This window comes from Gopherus flavomarginatus, chromosome 2, assembly GCF_025201925.1.
Source record: "Gopherus flavomarginatus isolate rGopFla2 chromosome 2, rGopFla2.mat.asm, whole genome shotgun sequence".
In the NCBI taxonomy this organism is placed as follows: Eukaryota; Metazoa; Chordata; order Testudines; family Testudinidae; genus Gopherus; species Gopherus flavomarginatus.
In genome coordinates, this window is record NC_066618.1 from 206,263,785 (window position 1) to 206,284,047 (window position 20,263).

Sequence of the window (20,263 nt, forward strand, 5' to 3'; positions counted from 1 at the left end):
AAAGGGAATTAAACCACAAACCTGGTGAAATTATTTTACATTTCTAGAGAAATTTTCATCTGTCGGAGAAAGGAAATGATGTTCATGCAGACAGCTTTATTTTCATGTGTCTTACTAAATTTTATTCCCACATTGGCACCACGGCAAGTAATTCCATTCTCTGGTTAGCAATTAAATAATTTGGGGGGGGGGGTTAAGAATTAAAAAACATAATAAATAACCCTTAAGCAATCCTCCATCCCCAAATCATATTCTCCTCACAACCTAGATTTATGGATGACTAGGCAGTTACTGCCAATTAGGATTATTATAGGTGCCTAAAAAAATGATGCTAGGAACAATAATCTTAACACCAGAATCCAAACCACATGATATTCTATTGGAATTACTGACTATTTATTTACTACTGACTTCAATTGTTGAATATTTATTTTTGCTTTTACTTCCACAATAAACCCGAAACCTCCGATCACCCCAGCCCAATATGCACACTCTTCTATCTTGTTGATTTAACAAGTACTCAAAGCTAAATTCCTTCTTCAAGAAAATTTCTGCCATATATCAATATATATCCTCAAATTCCAAAACTGCAGAAAAAAATTAAGCCTATCCTATGAAGTCGCTCATCTTTCAAACAAAAAAAAAAGTACTATTGAGTGAGGGCTTTTTACCCTTCATGGGAGGCAGGGTAAACAAGGATAAAGTAGAAGAAAGTGGTGTGGTGATGCTGACCCAGATATTTAAAAAATAGATTATTACTTGTGGTTAAGACACTGGACTGGGACTCAGGAGTTTTCAGCTCTCCAGGACTTCCTGTCTATTCCTAGGCAAGTAATTTAATATCCCTCTGTGCATCAGTTCCTCATTGGTAAACTTAGAATAATATTTCCTTTCTCCCAATTTTGATCTCCCTCCCTGTCTATTTTATCTATTTCAGTTGTAAACTCTGAGACAAGGGCTCAAGTATTTGCTCGTATGGAGAAAAGGGGCCCAGGAGTCAACTGGGTATCCTTGGAACTACAGCAATATAAATAATAAACAACAACAATGGTACTCAGGATATAGTGCTAACCCTTCACATTTATATCATTAGATTGCATAACACAGTTTTACAAATGCAGCACACTTGAGAGATTGTGCAAAACCAACTGAGAATTCATGCTGACTGACTTTTTCCATTCCCAGATTATAGAAATACTCTAAAATACGCATCTTCTGGAGTCACACTTCCTGCTTTAATGGTACAGTATACCCTGCTTTCTGAACCACACAGACAAGCGTATAATAGCTTCTAAAAACAATATTATGTTTGGCACGAACGTTACATTCCTCCACAAAAGAAACATGTTATTTCTTTATAGCTACTACCAATCTCCTGAATTAACCACAGAGAAGTTTTTACTATTATTCTGCCACTATCTTGGCAGATCACATGCCTCTCAAAATTCTTGCTCTGAGCAATTGGGAGCGGATATTTGTAACTGAGCGTAGGGACTATTTCTTTTGAAATAAACAAATTAGGTATAGTAAGTCTCAGAAGGGAGGAAAATATAGTGAGTCATCCACAATCTCCAATTTTTCCATTTAAATCAAGGACTGAATACACAGCCAATCTGTAAATTCATCTTCAGCCTGTATAAATTACAAGTTTATATAGTCTAAGCCTCCAGGATAAACAGATAATTTCTTAACCGGTCATATCCCAAAGAAGTCTTCCACGTTTTTCTGAAGCTACCACCTTGTCCTATTTGTAGTGCTCTTTCTCCCACTACCACCAGTATGCATATATCCAAACACACACACAGTCATCAGCAACTAAGCTGTTTCACCAATTGTCAACAGGTACAATCTCACTCTCAGAATCGCTGATTGAAGATCTGGCTGTGCACCATTGTACTGGAAAGAAGAATTCTTCTTGGCTGGGTTCATCTTTAAAATATATCATTTCTCTTTACTTAACAAAGCTCCCTCTATTCCTGCCCTTAAATCAAAATGGAGTGACTTTGTAGTGTAGAAAATGGGAACATCACACAGACAAAAAATGGGCTACCTTCCTCGAAAGAGAACTCAAAACTGGACAAAAAACATTAGGACAAAATGAAAACAAGTTCAGAATCAAAGAGTCCATGGCCACTTCTCACATCCCTTATGTTTCTCTGTTCTTTCTGGTACAGCATCTGCTCTCTAAGATTTACTACCTCCTTGATTTATTTTTGCTCTGGTTTTATTTAGACAATTGTTACCTGTTACCATGGCAGTGTTATACTGAATGCTTCTCGTGACAAACCTAAATTTTTAGGTACTTAGAACAGCTGCAAGGAGCTGGTTGAAACTTCCTGCTCTTCAACTGCTTGACCTAGTCAGAAGCCGGAGAAGCAAGGAAGCTACTACAACTTCCACCATATACCTTATGGAGATGAGGTGCAGGGAGCTCAGGTGCAGTGGAGTTCCACTGGACCACACTCCTTCCTGTTAATACCTTTAATGTGCCCCCTCACATTAGGGATATGAGGCGGCTGGCACAAGAGACAGCCTTGCTGTCTCTGCCAACTTTCTGCAAGTAGTCGTTTCCTTACACGAGGGTTTCTCCCCAATGGCTGTTTCCAGGCCATTTTGTTTATACAAAGTAGGCTGAGCAAAGAGGAGAATCCAGCCAAAATTCTCATATAAAATGTAAGTCTCTAGTCCTTGTGGCTGTGAACATAACTTTAGCAATGTGAACTGACAACTACAGACAACTTGAAGTAAGAGCTAAGAAGTATACATTGTCTCATTTACTCACATTTATTCTATTAGGTTGTTATACTGCACTCATTACTGTAGTCTCAGAGCACCTAGGATTGGGTAAGCTCTAACGCAGGGGTAGGCAACCTATGGCACGGGTGCCGAAGGTGGCACGCGAGCTGATTTTCAGTGGCACTCACACTGCCCAGGTCCTGGCCACCAGTCTGGGAGGCTCTGCATTTTAATTTAATTTTAAATGAAGCTTCTTAAACATTTTTAAAACCTTATTTACGCTACATACAACAATAGTTTAGTTATATGTTATAGACTTATAGAAAGAGACCTTAAAAACATTAAAATGTATTACTGGCACACAAAGCCTTAAATTAGAGTGAATAAATGAAGATTCGGCACACCACTTCTGAAAGGCTGTCGACCCCTGCTCTAAAGTCTAATTATGTCAACTTAAATATCAACAATGTTAACAATGATGATCAAAGCAGGCAGGAAAGAAGAGAAGTGATATTTTGGGTGCAATCTTGTTTTGTTGTTAAATAGGTACAGCCTGGTTGTGGGTTGTGCTTCAGAGACAGTCAATTCCTCCTGGCCAACATGCCCCCTATTTTAAAACTCAGCAGTTTCTGCTGGATACAACCCTGTCTTGAAAAGGACCAATCTCTGAAAGAATGAAGGTTTGTAAAGATATATACGTGTACCTTTTCTTTCTTTCCCTAATAAAATGGAATCATTCTGAGTGCAGGTAACAAGCTGGCAGTGTTTATAAACTACCCAAGTGATGCTAGAACCTTGAGTAAATTTTGCTTACTCCTTGCTGCTGCTGATTCAATAGTCCACTGCCAAAAGGGAAGTTGGAGTATCTTTCCAAGGAAGACCTCAGCCATGATCTGGGAAGTCCTTGGGGAGGAAACCTGGGAGTAAGCGAAGCCTGGAAAAAAGACTTGGGCTGGATTTTATATTGTTTCATTATGAGCGCCTTTTATAAATAAAGCCAAACCCCAGGAACAGGGCAAATTTTGGCCCACTGGAACTTGTGTGGAATGCACAAGAAGGAATGCAGAAGAAGGTTGAGGGGAACCACCAGCAACAGAGGGATTTTTTGTGTGCCTACCCACAAAAAAGCTTTGATTTAAGAACAATTATACCGGGCAAGCAATTAATCATGTGTGATTTGACCTATTCTAGTGCTCACTGAAAAACTAATGGGGTAATATATTGATATCTCCACTGACCCCACAAGATCTCAGAAAATTTAAATAATTATCTTAGGTATTTCTACAGCTTATGAATACATAAAATAGCACAATAAAATAGCTGTGTATGTTTTCATTGAAAGTTTCTTTTTCTTTATTTAATGGAAATTAAGAAAAAAGAAATGGTATTACGTCAAAGGGTCTAGTTGAAACCAAGCAGCAAAATATTAGACTTTTGACCAAATCCTACCAATTTAATAGGAGTTGCCTTTGTGAAAGCAGAATTTGGCCCAGCATTCTTCACTTGCATCACTGCAACGAAGAGTACAGTGCTGCTTTCCCATATTTTTCTTGCCTCCACCCAACTAACCAATGATGTAATAAACATGATGCATCAGCTTCAGTTTTAAAAAGGACATGGGAAAGTACTTCAACAGTTTAATCTTATTTTTGCTTTTGGTTTTATGCTTCACTTTTTAATTCTCTCAGAAGCTTGAAAATTAAATGGGTTTTCCAGCCAATTCCCCTTTGGCAGCAACCAACTGTTTCTGGCTGTGCTTACGTTACTGTTCTATATTAACATTGTCTCTTTGTTTTGGTTACCTCCATGTTTCTGAATCAGCATGGTCACTGACATCATCGATATTGTCACCACAGTTCTGGGAATGGGCTGTAACTATCTTGGGCTCCTCCTGCAGGAAAAAAACAACACACTGCAGGCCCTACATAAATGGCGGTGTGAGTAGGGGTGAGCCTCCCTGTCAGGCAGCTGCAGTCCATGGTGGCAGCCTGCCTAACGGTTATGGGATAGGGGAACCTGGGCCCTACCAGTCCACTGTGTTCTGTCTCAGGGGCCCTCTTGAGCACCATAATGCACAAGTCTGCTACCTGAGATCAGGCTAACCTTCTCCCCTAGGGCTGCCAGAAGTCTGTTTGTTGACCGGAATGCCCAACTGAAAAGGGACTCTGGTTGCTCCAGTTAACACTGCTGACTGGGCTGCTAAAAGTCCAGTTGATGGCGCAGTGCGGCTAAGGCAGCCTGCCTGCCCGCCTGTCCTGATTCCATGCGGCTCCCGGAAACGGCCAGCATGTCCAGCTCCTTGGTGCGGGGCAACCATGGGGGCTCTGCATACTGCCCCCACCCCAAGCACTGTCTCTACAGTTCCTATTGGCCAGGATTCCACCCCAGAGCCCACACCCGCAGGCAGAGCCCTCACCCCCTCCCACACTCCACCCCCCTGCCCCACCCCAGAGCCCACATCCCCAGGCAGAGCCCTCACCCCCTCCCACACTCCACCCCCCTGCCCCAGCCCAGAGCCCCCTCCCATAACCTGAACCCCTCATTTCTGACCCCACCCCGAAGCACGTACCCCCAGCCAGACCCCTTGCACCCTCCTGCACCCCAACACCTGCCCCAGCTCAGTGAAAGTGAGTGAGGGTGGGTGAGAGTGAGCGACAGAGGGAGAGGGAAATGGAGTGAGAGGGGGCAGGGCCTCAGAGAAGGGGTGGGAGCAGGGGGCAGCCTCGGGGCTGGGGGCAGAGCAAGAGTGTTCAGTTCTGTGTGATTACAAAGTTGGCAACCCTACTTTTCCCTGGGCCTCTTCCTACTGCTGTGCCCCTCCTCTTGGGGCACATAGTGGCTGATGGTTGTCCCTGGTGAGCTGGTCCATGGGTCGCAGCAAGGTTGTGAGTCTCGGCTCTGTGCTGCAGACCTCCCTCAGCAATGCTTTCCTGGACTAATCCCTCAGCAGCAACGAGTGTATGTCTGCCTCTCTCCATCTGCCCTCCTCCTGTGCTGAAGACACCCTCTTTTAAGTCTCTCTTCCAATTGGAGCATGCCCAGTAAGCCAGTCCAGGCATGGTATCTTGGGCCCAGAGTTGTTCTTGCATTCTTTACTCACCAGCATGGGTTTTATGCAAGGTAATACAAGTGGCTTCTTTCCTCTCTCTCAGTTTTTGGAGGAAGATTGATTAATTTTAAAAAGCAGGTATTTAGAAGCCAGAGGACATTCCTTACCCAGTGGATCTTGATTATAGTTCAGCCCCCAAATCTGAGGATGAACTAACTACGGTGCAGGTAGGGTAAGAGCACTGACATTTTCAAATAGCATCTTCTTGCACCACAGATCTGTTTCTTGCGTATTATCTGTTTACTTTACTGACAAAAGTAAGTGTAATTGCTTGTTACTCCTGTCAGCCACTCAGAGCCAATGTACAATGGCTTCTTTTCTGGCTCATGCATTATCAAATGAATTGCTACATTCAAAATGCAAAATCTTCATCATTAGTAATGATGCATGAACCAGCAAGAACACAGCTGGACTTTCATATCCCATCTTTTTTCCCTTATAAAATGAATAATCATGTTTAATTAGGGAGAAACTACAATGGTGCTTTTACAGTCAATTTTCATTTTAAAGTATCCCTTTTAATTTTCTGAGTTTTAGTTGAAGAATACTGCATTCATTTTGCTCAGTCAAGAAAATCCACCCTTTTTACTGTGATAAAAAAATTGAAATATAGCTAATGTGCTTTTCAATGGAGCAGAGAAAGGTATAATATGATCCAATGGCTGAAAGTTGAAGCTAGACAAATTCAAAATGGAAATAAGGCGTGAATTTTGAACGGCGAGAGTAATTAACCATTGGAACAATTTACCAAGGGTCATGATGGGCTCTCTCCACCACTGACAATTCTGAAGTCATGACTGGATGTTTTTTAAAAGATATGCCCTAGGAATTATTTTGGGGAAGTTCTATGGCCTTTGTTATACAGGAGGTCAGACTAGATGACCAGAATGGTCCCTTCTGGCAAATAAGTATTCAGTATACATTCTGCTGTCTGACTCAAAATCTATAAAAGGGTCCACTGAAAATATAAAATTCTCCATCTGTATGAAATGAATGGCTATTTGTATATGGAGAATACAGCTTATTAAAGTCAATATTTGTTCAGTAATTGATTAGAAGATTCCAGGGTAGATTGATTTAAATCTAACAATACTGTAATTGACAATTATCACTATCATATGGCACTGTCATTGCTGAATAGCTTTATGAGTGGCTTTCTTATCTGTAATGACAGCAATTATTTTCAAGTATTTAAGCCTGAGAAACAGACGGGTGAAGTATATGTTACCATATTTAAACTAATTTCATTTCACTATGTTTTTCTCAATCTTACTGAGTGAAATATACTTAGATTGTAATCTCTTGGGGCAGAGATCAAGATCATGTATTCTTCTGTGTACTGAAGTGTAGAGAATTTTATTAGAGCTCAACATATAACACATCTACAAATCAAATATTTAATAACTATAGCAGAATGCAATCTACTATTATCGCTGTGCTAAGGAGCATTAACAAATATAATCAGTATCTCCCAAGAATTAAGAGGCAGTGAACAATTTGCATGTGACACACTAATCTTGAAAATTCACAAACAGCGGATTGTGTCCAGTTAGTTCATTTGACCACTGAAGTGTCTTATTGTCATGGTAAACTCTTATGTTATGTCATAAATAATCAATGTGAAATGAATAGATATAAGTAGAACAGGACTATAGGAGTACACGGTTGACAAGTATACAGGAGTGATGAGTGTGTATTAGGTATATAAGTAAAACAAGGCAGTAATGCAAGGTCTACAGGCTAAGGCCTGTAGGATTTCAGCTTAGCCACACTAGGACTCAGGCTTAAGGAGACTTGATTTTAGTGGGTGACTTAAGACTGACCCTATGCCAAGAAAGCCACAAGATTACTACAAACAATGTGCCAATAGGTGATGTTACAGAAAAATAGACCACAAGACAACTGATTGTAACATCATGAAAAATTCTGTTCTGAGCACAGGTTGCCCTGGAAACAGGTTGACTTAAATGTTAATATGATGCAAATAAGAAAAAGGAGAAATAAGAGAACAACCTATAGAAAGTGGAGCAGCCCCAAAATTCCTGGGGTGTGGAAGTAAAGATAAGAAAAAGGAGGGTTGGAACCCTCATGCATGTGCATAAGGTGTTAGAACATGGTCAGAACAACAAGATAAAAGAGGTGCCCTGGTTGAGATAAAGTGGGAAGACCTAATTGGGACAACCCCAGCAGGAACCATCCTTCTATGACAACCACTTGTTGAATGATCCACTACACTCTATACAGTATCTTTGGATATGTGAGTATGAATACAGCAGAAGTTATTGAATGGCCTCTCAGGTTTTATACACAAATGTGAGATTGTAAAGCTAATTCTCTGCTTAGTAAAACTTATAACACAGACAAAACTTCTTACTTATGATTGTGTGTGGGGTCACTGTCTTCGTTCTTCATGTGTTCCTAGAGCCTCCAAATCTAAGGGTGATTTCTACACTAATAATCTTAAAACTGTGGCCCCACAGGAGCTCGACTCACTGTGCTTTACCACAGAACTATTAATCAATTCAGAATTAAAATAAAGGCTACAGAATTGTGATTGTACAAGCAATTCCTGAGTATCCAAGAAGGTCAGACTGACCTAAGAAGACAGGTGCAAATGTGCTTGGCACAGAGAGGAGAGTGAATGTTCTACTGTACATGCAAGTACTGTTTTTCAAAAGTAATTTTTTCATTATAGTTGGATATCTGAGCCTACTGCCAGTGGCGGCCATCTTGCTAGAAAGTCATGTAAATTTGTGACTATGGCAGAGTGGTAGCTCAATAGCAATCTATGAATGAATTTCCAACTCCCTTTAATAGTATCTTTAGTGCTATTATATTTTATTTACTAGGGCAGATTTGGAAAATGCTTATATTGTTTTACACTGAGCTACCAATGACTTGACTTTTGAGAAAGATGGTTACTTCCAGCATTTACCTGAAAAAGGTTAACTACATATTTGGAGATGAGGAAAAGTCAGGCTTTGTTTTGGCAAAAGCTTTGTCAAGTTTTGTAAAGACAATACCAAGAGTGGTTTGGCTCTGGGTTGTGTTTATCCAGATTCCCAAATTTCAGAGGTAATTGGATAAATGGTTCTCGCTTTGACCTAACTTTAAATTGCTATTAAAAGCTGTCATTACAAATCTATGTAGTATTGTGCTTCTTACAGTACGTGAGAATGCTCCGATAGTTGGACAGAGCAGAATGGGTAATATATTCCTTTAACACTCAAGCATGTCTATACTATTTACTTACTTCTATCTATTATATCTCTGTCCACACAGAGAATATCACATAAGAAGGAGGAGAGGGAGGAAGGGCACAACTAAATGCTGTTCGAGTAAAAATAATAATACCATGAACATATAATAAACTGAATCTGGTTCTTATCAATTATTATTATTGAGTGGAAGAAATGGTAATGGACAGTGGGTTGCAGATTTAGACAAAGACTACTCTCTGTTGAGGGACTAGATAATTCAGGGAACTGGTAATGGAATATTGAGCTTTTCACCTCTAAGCCAGCCATTCAGATCAGTATATAGTCAGTACAGACAAAAAGCTGTGTTACTGTCAGATGCTATTGGGTCATCTAGGTGAAGTGATTTAATGACTTCAGTCCATTTCTTAGGGACAAGTGATCAAATCACCAAACAAATAAATAAATTTCAGTTTGGAAGCCTTGACAGCTGTCCCAACAAAATGAGCATGGAGACTGGACTGAACTACCCTCTTAGTCTTAACAGTAGGCCTTCTAGGTTCAGGGTTAAAATGTGTTGGTGAGCCATGGTGTACCATAATGGATAAACAAAAGCATACTGTCTTCCAAGGTTCTTTCCAACACTTAATTCAGCTGTAAAGTGAAAGTGATTAGTCTGCTTGTAGCTATAGTTGCTCTCACTTAGTACTACTAGGCTCAACACTGAGGCCATGTCTACATCTAAAATTTTGCAGCGCTGGTTGTTACAGCTGTATTAGTACAGCTGTATAGGGCCAGCGCTGCAGAGTGGCCACACTTACAGCAACCAGCGCTGCAAGTGGTGTTAGATGTGGCCACACTGCAGCGCTGTTGGGCGGCTTCAAGGGGTTTCGGGGAACGCGAGAGCAAACCGGGAAAGGAGACCAGCTTCGCCGCGGTTTGCTCTCGCGTTCCGCGAACCACCGTGCAAACCGCAGGGAAGGAGACCTGCTTGCTCGGGTTCGGGGAACGCGAGAGCAAACCGGGAAAGGAGACCAGCTTCGCCGCGGTTTGCTCTCGCGTTCCGCGAACCACCCTGCAAACCGCAGGGAAGGAGACCTGCTTGCTCGGCGGTTCGGGGAACGCGAGAGCAAACCGGGGAAGGAGACCAGCTTCGCCGCGGTTTGCTCTCGCGTTCCCCGAACCGCCGAGCAAGCAGGTCTCCTTCCCTGCGGTTTGCAGGGTGGTTCGCGGAACGCGAGAGCAAACCGCGGCGAAGCTGGTCTCCTTCCCCGGTTTGCTCTCGCGTTCCCGGAACCACCCTGCAAACCGCAGGGAAGGAGACCTGCTTGCTCGGGGTTCCGGGAACGCGAGAGCAAGCCGGGGAAGGAGACCAGCTTGATTACCAGAGGCTTCCTCAGGTATGCTGGGATACCTGCTTATTCCACGGAGGTCAAGAAAAGCGCTGGTAAGTGTCTATACTTGATTACCAGCGCTGGATCACCAGCGCTGGATCCTCTACACCCGAGACAAAACGGGAGTACGGCCAGCGCTGCAAACAGGGAGTTGCAGCGCTGGTGGTGCCCTGCAGATGTGTACACCTCCTAAGTTGCAGCGCTGTAACTCCGTCACCAGCGCTGCAACTTTCTGATGTAGACAAGCCCTGACACAGATTTCAAAGCTTCTTTATTGTACATATAAATGCTAATGAGGCAAATAACTGCTTTTTTCATGCACTCACACCCTCCCCCTCACTACAGACTACACTAACTGCAGGATATTATTGTATTACTTTGTTGTGAGGCTAAATCCCCACTCCCATAACTGAAGTAAGTGTGGGTTGGGGGAGCAACAGTACACTGCTAACATTCCATTTTGATTGCAACTGTTAAATTAAAATAAAAATATCTTTAAATGCATTCCTGGGCATTTCTCTAAGGAACACTCACCTACCATGCAATTAACTCACAAGCTGTCCACTGAATGTCATTGTTTATCTCTAGATATTGTACTGAAATAACAATGAGGAAGCAAATATTCTCAAAAAAGCAAATGCAGACAGTAGTTTGAAACAAGTTTGAAGAAAATATGCTTTTCTCCTTGTCATAACATAAAGGGATGCATTTTCAGCTTGGTTCCTTTACAAGTCACCTAAATGTACAGTGTGCGCATATATACCTATAAACGTATTTAAACACTTGAGTAACTCTTCACTATGGAAGAGTCCCCTAATGCCTTTATGCGAGGGCAGATCTCAAAACCTTTTGTTTTGAGGAAGAAAAGGTAATCCCTTATGAGACAGAGTGGACCTTGCATGCCACACTACATGACAAGATAACCTCATTTAGAGAAAGCTTTAAACCCTAGTTCACTAGTCATGTTTCTTCAATATAAAAATAACTGGACTTAGGGTTACTCTCAAATTCAGGCAAGAAAGAGTGGGAAGTATGTCTGTGTTGAGGAAGCCGCCACCAGAAAGCACAACTGGGATTCTGCCCCTGGAAAAAACTACCAGTCCAGCCAGGAGCACTGATGAAAGTAGCTCTGAAAAAGGGACATTATTCTTTCCTGGGTATATGTATCCAAAAAAGCATAACAACCAATAATAATAATAATCCAGTAATTCATCACCTGATTTTAAAATGGGGAAAATGCATGTTATACATCCTATACTTAATTTGTGCTGTGGTACTAGACCATTATCTAAATTCTTCTAAAGACAGAAATTCCAGTAGAATTTTCAACCAGTTCCTGCTGGTTCTCAGTTGGCCAGTAGGCATGGGAACAAAGCAACAAGGTCTATTGACCACCCCACTCCCATTAGAAATCAAGAGAGACATACGGAAAGATGATAATGGAATTTCTCATGGAATTTTCACTAGGAGATTGCTTGAGAAGAAAGCACAGCCTTATTTGCTTTCTTATTTTGTTTCCAACCCACCTACAGGAAAATAAATTTGAACCAGTTATTTTACTGGCTAAATACCCTGGCAACTAAAGCAAGAGTGGCTCAAATGACAATCACAAGGCAAATTCAGCCCATAGACACCACTTGCGTATGGAGACACAGCCCATGGAGACTACAAAATCCAATATGCAGCAGCTCTGCTTGAGACAAGACAGGGCACTTTGCCCATTGAGACCTGTAGTCTCTCCAGGACTCACTTCCACATTTATAATAAGAACAGTTGTAACCTGCTACATTTTATGCAATTTAGGTGGCCCCTCCTGCCCTTGACAAGTTGTCAGGGAAACACTTGGATCAGCAAAGTTTGGGGGCTCCCTTCCAAAGGCACGTATCGATCAATTTCAAAGAACTTAAAATAACTGAACCAAATGCTGAGTTAGTCTCTGTTATCTTATAGGAGTTGAATTATTTATTTCAGTGAATGTAATGTTCACAACAAGTGCTGTCTATTGCCACATACTAATGACACTTATTTTCCCAAACAACAGTAATCTGCCCAGAAATTATTAGTTTAATGATAGCGACAAAGGTCCTTACCTGTGAAAGCATTTGTGGCCTGAAAACCAGCTTCCTGCATACTGCTCTCTCAGCGAAACTTGTGATTCCAATCTTAACCTGTCCTTACTAGGCTTGAAGCTGTCAAGTCACTTCCATCTTAGCTTGTCACAGTCCATTTCTCTCCCCATTCCAGCATTTGGCATCATCCAATTCCCACCTGCTCCCAGGTCCTTTGAGCCGTAGGTACAAGGGATATGCACTGAGCCCAAACAGCAAACGTACGACACTCACCTCAGCCGTCCAGCCAGAGGATTTTGGCCATCATGAATTTGAAAGTGAAGACAATTGTAAGACTGAGATTGTATTTCCTTTTTAAAATTTAGTTCTAATCCACTGTTCATCCAGCATCATTTTTTCAAGACTGAGCCACTTGTGATGTTCAGTTGTCTTGTCTCTCTTGTGCTTCTCTCCCCTTTCAGGCACACTCACTGAGAAATTAAAAAAGAAGAGATTATGTTTCCTGATGACCTCTAGCAACATTAATATTAATAGACTCCCGGGAACAACAAAAACCCAAAACACATGATCGGGGATTGATTGTACACATTAAAGGAGATCTTCAGAAGGCAAATATTATGATTTTGCTGAGATGCAAAGTGTGACCGCACAGCTCTTTGAAGTGCAAAGAGAAACATTGCTGAGGGTGTCAGATAAGATTTACATTTCAAAAGCCATATTTAGTAGAGATGGGGAGATACAGTACAATAACAAAATTGCAGTTAAAAGGGAAAAGGAAAAGCACTTAAGGATCTCAAGTCTAGCCTATTCACAATCACAGTGAGGTTAGCAGCATTTTATAAAGCTGCTTCCCTTCTTTTCTGGAGCAAGATGCAGAGTACTGCAGACTGTGAACCTGCGTGTGTGCGTCTAACAATTGTCTTCCATGGTTAAAAACCCCTTTGTTACAGGTGCTGTTAACAATTTGTTCAAAATCTCAGTTGAAACACAGAAGATGCTACCTAGATGCTTAGCAAGGTTAAAAAACAGGTTATAGAGCTGTGATTCTCAACCAGGGGTCCTGGGGCCCCCTGGGGGGCTGTGAGCAGGTTTTAGGGGATCCGCCAAGAGGGACAGCGTTAGATTTTCTGGGGCTCAGGGCAGAAAGCCGAAGCCCCCCCATATGGGGCTGAAGCCCAGGGCCCTGAGCCCCGCCACCCATGGCTGCAACTGAAGCTTGAGCAATGTAGCTTTGCAGGGGCCCCATTACATGCGACCCCAGGCAACTGTCCTGTTGGCTACCCCCTAACACTGGCCCTGGCTTTTATATGCAGAAAAACAGCTATTGTGGCACTGGTGGCCTGTGGAGTTTTTATAGCATGTTGGGGGGCCCCTCAGAAAGAAAAAGGTTAAGAATCCCTGAGGACAAAGGGGGCCTAACTTCTCCACAGTACTTGTTGTTCTCTCTAGGACAATTAAGAAACAGGCATCTGTGAATGACTATGTATGTTAAGTAGTAGGGTGCCCAGACTATTTCAACTAGGACATACATTTAGTCTCATTATGGGGACACAGTAGGATGCATATGGGATGGTTTTGGCAGATAGGGAAGTATTTTGTGTGATTAGTCCAGAGGGATGAAGTAATGTTTCAGCATCTGAGACATTCTCTGGTTCGGGCACTTATTGCTGTGGGGTACAGGAAAGCTGACTGCTGAAGGGGGCTTAGAAGTGGGGTCCTCTATGATCATCCCTCCCTCAACCCACCCATTGATGCTTCAGCGTCCTCCCTTCCACGCAGCAACCTCTGGTGCACCATTCCCTACTTGAATGACACGCTCAGGGCTGAACTGTCTCTGTGCAGGGCCATTCTATATTGTTTCTCCACTGGCCCACATGTTGTGACCTGAGAAGAGTCTCCACAGGAACATAGGAATTGTCATACTTGATCAGACCCCAGGTCCAGCTAATCCAATATATTCTCTCTGTCAATGGCCACCACCAAGTACTTCAGGGGATCTGCTTAAACCTTGTAACATAAGGTTTAATGTCCTGGATGGTCCTGAACTGCACAGGAGATTCTGACATGCTCTTTGGACTTATCTGCATAAGGATACTCTGGAGAGTTATACTGACTCAGTTAAAGGTGTGATGTCAATAAGCATAAATTGAAGTGTGCTAATCCCCCACTCGACTCTGCCAGGCTCTCATTCAGGAGTCAGATGGCTTTAAATCACTTGAACTTAATCCTCTTCCAAGGAGGCATACACACAGGAGTTTCACACACTTGAATTTATGGGTACTGACTTCACACCTTTAGCTGATTCACTTTAGCTCCTGAGTGGCCCCGTGTAGTTGTGCCTTTTGGAGCAACTTATGCTGCAAAGTGCACCAGTGCATGGGCAGCTGGTCTTCAAGTTCATCATTAAGGCCCCATCTTAATAGGCAAAAAAGGTCTGTTTGTTCTGTTAGCTCAGTGAGGATTAGCTTAATGCTCAGTTGACCTCCCATCCCACCCAGGCGACACTATAGCCAGCAAATGGATTATCCTGAGTCTTAATGGGATTTTTCAAAATGTTAAGACAACATATTTGAAAAACATATCCTTTCTGTCCATCAAGACACAGCCTTGGGGTAAAGAGGGGTGGCAGGTTGGCTGGCTAAATACTCGTATTCAAACAAGGAGGGGCAAGGGGCAACATTATCAATGCAATCAGTCAAGACACCAATGCTGTTTAGTAATTGTTCCAAATAGGCTTGTTCAGCATCCCTTACTTCTTCAGTTGGAGTGGTTATGGAGTTGTACGACATAGCATAATAAGACTTTTATGCAGCACAGCTAGTGCATCAGACTTTCACCATTGGTGTTCTGGCTTTAAGTCTTAACTTAGGTGACAAGTAAAGAAAACTTCTGATAGCTCAGGGACATAACCTGATATCACAAAAGCATAATCTCACTTGGTACACAGTAAGCTTCCCTCAAGAGATTCAGTACTGAATTAGCAAGGGTGCTGCAGGAGAGGATTACAGTGCTCTGGAAAACCATTCTGGGGAAGCACGCATAGTGCTGACAGTCTGCAGTGCTAGAAATCAAATTCACTATTTGAAAACTTTGTTTCAGAGTTGGTGTAAATTCTTTTGATCAATCAGATTTCCAGTGCTTTCAAATGGTGAATGTAATTCATTCTGTCCTATACGGCAGCCAAACATCAAAACGGTAATTTCCTATAATTTTTAAAAATAACATATTTGATGCTACTAAAGTAAGTCAGTGATTTACTTCAGTTTACAATTAAGAGATAATCACTGGAATTGCATGGAAATATTTTAGTAAGAACTGAACTCAGACTTAAATAGCAGATTTTTTTCTTTATTTTCTAAATACATGTTTGTGTATACATACACATAAACACACAGGCCAGAACCTAGTTATCAAATTCCTTTTCGAAACAGTAGACCAGGTCCTCAGCTATACCAAGTCATACTAGCTGGCCCATAGATTTTAAACTAACTTTCTAAAAGGAGTTTGACAATATTTAAAAAAAAAAAAAAAAAAAAGATCAGTAACAGCTGAAGACACACTATCACTATTATTGTAAATCCCAAGCTATTATTAATGTTATAATAGCCCCTAGGAGCCTCAGTGTAGCTCAAGCTCCATTATATTGATCAGATGCAAAAACATGTCCATGATACAATGACTATATTTTGCTCCATCATCTCCATTCCAATTCCTACAGGAATTCTGCTTCTACTTCTGCTTCCACTTGCACGACTGTGCTGTTATGCTAGTCTCAGAAGCAAAAGAAAACATTGTTTTAAAAAATATGTTGCTGTTTTTTAAAGATTTCCAACTACTCATGCCCCACATGATTGAAGCCCAGGCGACACTGACTAGGGAAGAGGGAAACCATATCCCTTTGCTTCTGTCCTCTCCACTCTGCTTAGATTTGTTCCCGACTGGAAGAGCAGAGAAAGACAATGCCATTTCGATACACAGTGAATATGGAACATATTTTCACTGCTCAACACACCGCATAGAACAGTAAAGTCAGTTAGCGAGTCTCATGATAGATTTATCTACTCCTCCTGCTTTATCCCTTGCTATCTTCTCTTCTGCCAGTGTTTGGCAAACACCACCAACAGACCAGTTTAACAAAAAATGGAAATGAGAGAGAAAAACAGCAGCAGTAGGTTAAATAGTTAGTGGATTTAAATCCTGTAATAATATTTACATACTGTATAATTGTTAAAGCCAATTCTCAGTGGGTCATACTCAAACAAGAAGTATATTTTTCCAATACTGATATCTTTGTAATGTCTTAATTTAAAATATATTTAAAAAGTAAATGTTGCATGGTTCCACCCCCAGCCCCTACACATCTCATTTCCTTCCACTGAGTATTGTCTGTTTCTTTGGTTGTGTGCTGTTCCCTTGGTGATAAATATGCAGTGAGAGCCAATTGATTGTATTCTCAGAAAGATCAGAGTTGTGGGCAGTATCTCCTGTGACAGTCATTTGCACGTGATGTCCAAAAAAAGAGTAAATACTTAGCTAAGATGTTTTTAAATCTATAACAGGAACAGCTACAGTGAAAGACCGTATGTTTATACTTTTGAAAAATGTAAGAAATTAATTGCGCGGCTGTGGTTTACTTTACCCTGGCGCAAGGATCAGTTCTCTTGTTGGTAGTTTCAGCAGAAGGCAAGGAGAGTTTAAGAACAGGGGGACTGAACTACCCTAACACCCACTCTTTGTGGTGCCTGCAGAAGCAATTGACAGAGCAGTGTAGGAAAGCTTGTCCATTGGTTGCCTTATGGGTTCTATGGATAAAGAGATGACAAAGCTACGACTGTCAATCATGCAGCTTTCAAGAGCACTATGGCCCCGATCCAGCAAGGTATTTTCACACTTGCCTAAATTCATGTATGTGAATAACCCTACTGAAGCCAGTGGCACTACTCAAGTGGATAGGCACATGCTTGAATACTTTGCTGAATCAAGGCCTATATCCACTATATTTTAATATCCTTATATTTATATTATAGTAGTGATTTAGTTGGAAGGATTGGTATACATTTTATAAAATACCACAAAGGATTTTAAAGATGTGCTGAAGCGACTGAAATTATTAGAATGTAAACATATATAAACTGCCTACAGTTTATACATATATGTCTACAGTACTGTAGTCCTGCTTACTTCTTCGTTCTTCTGAGCAATCACACAGAGTTTTGTAGGTTACATTTTTCTGTCTCTGAAAGCAGTCTTTAATTTTTTAAGCTCTGCTTTTGTTTCTCCCTTGGGATTTCTCAGTCTGAGATAAATATTTACCAGTTACACAGTCTCCTTTGTTAGATGGTAAGGTATGTATTTTTCTGTGTGACCCTTTGTTAATTCTCTAGCTCTTATGTAAAATTTCTCTTCTTTGTGAGCTAGTGCTGTGCCAGTGCCTGAGCATGCCGTTAATGGAGTACCAGGCCGCAGGAAATGCCACCTTTCAGATAAGACCACTTATAGGCATTAAAGATCTCGTGACATTTTTCACAAGAGAAGGTATGCAAACCGAGTTTAAAGTCAGGTGGTTACATTATGCCTATCTAATTTCACCACCACCACAGCATCTAACACACAGACAGTTTCAAATGCTTCTGATACTCTTTACTACTACGTATCCTAAACTGTTGTGTAGCATGGCTGTACACTATTAAACAGCTGCTGCATTCCACCCTACTGGATAACGTCAATTATGGGTGACATGATTCCTAGTGTATGTATTGGGTGTATGTGTACCATACAGTTTGAGATACTTTTGATATATTAACTTGTTCAGGAAGCAGTGTTCTCTGAAATTACTAATTTCCCCTCTTTATTACAAAAAGCCCTTCCCTGAGGTGACCTGTCCTTCTAGACAAGCTCCCTCCAGATCCAGTCATGCTCTTTTTGGGTTGGCTGGGGTAGGAGAATGGGTCTAGGCAAGGAAAATGACAAGTTCCCAGAGTAACATATGAAGCATCCTCTTTCCTGCCCTGTCAAGAAAATGAGCTGTGGCATTCCAAGCCACTTCAAGTTTGGAAAATGAGACCAAGATTCACGCAAATTCCAACCATGTGCTGCCAGTGGAGCTCTTCACAGGGCCAAGTTGTTGTTCTTTTTAAAAAAATTGCTTGGGTGAAAGTCGTTTATATCACAGTTATTTTCTTTTGGGTGAACCTGATGAGTCCAAGAAGCCATCTGGGAAATAAGCAATGCTGTAAAACAAATCCTTTGAGTGTCTCCTCATACCAAATTAAGCAGTCTCTGGTAAATCATATAGCTGAGAATATTTCAACTATAGTAGGCCTTTCAATGATTTATTCATGGATATTACTTACAGAAATCAGTCAATATTCTATGCAACTCCTAACATCAGCAAGCACACCTAATCAGGGCCACCTTAGGGAAAAATGCGCCCTGGATGAACTTGTATTTTGGCACCTCTGACCCCCGCTGCCTCCCTGGGGTCCCCACTCATTCCCCTGGCCCCAGCGGACTCCCCAGGCTTCTCACACACACACACACACACACACCCCCATCACCTCCGGGCACTGCTGCCTCTCCCTGCCCATTGCTGTGAGCTCTCTTCCACAGCCTCACACGCCAGGCCTACCCCACTCCTTGCCTCTTGACCAGAGTGCCCCCCTGACCACAGTACCCTTGGCGGTTGCCCACATCGGCTACCCATAAGGCCAGCCCTGCACATCATATTCCTCTCATTCATTTTATAAGCCAAATATTTGTGGTTTGGGGCCTGTGATGCGGTGCTCACCCCACACTAACCCTGAAGGGCTTAATAGAGGCCAGATAGGCCAATTAACCTATCAGGCTGCAGGTTGGGAGAATTAAGGCTGAGAGGAAGGCCCTAATTACCTGTGGGGAGACAGAAAGGGCCTGTATAAAGACCAGAAGCTGAGAGCAGCTAGGGGCTGCAGGGAGTAGATTGCAGTTACTCCCTGGGAGGAGGGAGTTGTGAGGCTGGAAAATGCGGGGCAGGGTACGGAAGAAGCTCAGGGAAGGACAGTAAGGACCAGGTGGGAACAGATCTTTGCTGCTGAAGAAAGGGACCCAGAGCCGACACCCAGAGTAGAGGATGGGCCTGGGTTCCCCAACCAGCCACTGAGGAAATGGCACTGGCTGGGCAGTAAATGGGAAGGCTGCCCAAGCCCATTTGTCAGGAAAGACTTTGATACCCCCGAAAGGGGAAACACAAACAGTGACCTGGCCAGAAAGCCGAATCACAAAGAGGCAGCTACAGCGCCCAGAGCAAGAGAGGAGCCACAGAGACAGCAGCAGCAGGGCATGCAGCAAACAGCAGAAGACGGCCTCAGACCTAGGGTGACCGATTTTATAGGGACAGTCCTGATATTTGGGAATTTTTACTTATAGAGGCACCAATAATCCTGCACCTCCTGTCCCAATTTTTTCACACTTTCTATCTGGTCACCCTACTCAGACCTGTATGGAGCTAATTCCCAGAGGGGCCAGAAGGAGGCACCACCTGTGGTAAGTGGACCGCATGACAGGGCCTTCATCCTAAAGAGCTTCACATTTCCATACAACCTAGGAGGCCACCATTTTTTTGCTAAGGGTGACATAATACCTATGATGGGAGCTTTAGAAACGTGTGCAATCATCCTCCTCCTCCTCTAGAGAGCCTCAACACCATTCCTCAGTTTGTAGGAGAGGCCAATGTCAAGCACATGGTCTCTACAGTACTCTCAAAGAATGCTGAGGACTGGG

General features: G+C 42.2%; 1 protein-coding gene across 1 annotated transcript in view; it reads right to left on the minus strand.

Moving 5' to 3' along the window:
• Positions 1 to 20,263, minus strand: part of LDLRAD4 (low density lipoprotein receptor class A domain containing 4) — a 437,695-nt gene that overhangs the window by 247,130 nt on the left and 170,302 nt on the right. Inside the window, exon 2 of the mRNA XM_050938853.1 lies at positions 12,527 to 12,975. Within this exon, the coding sequence (XP_050794810.1) occupies positions 12,527 to 12,566 (40 nt within the window). The 5' untranslated portion in view covers positions 12,567 to 12,975. The remainder of the gene's footprint in view (positions 1 to 12,526; positions 12,976 to 20,263) is intronic.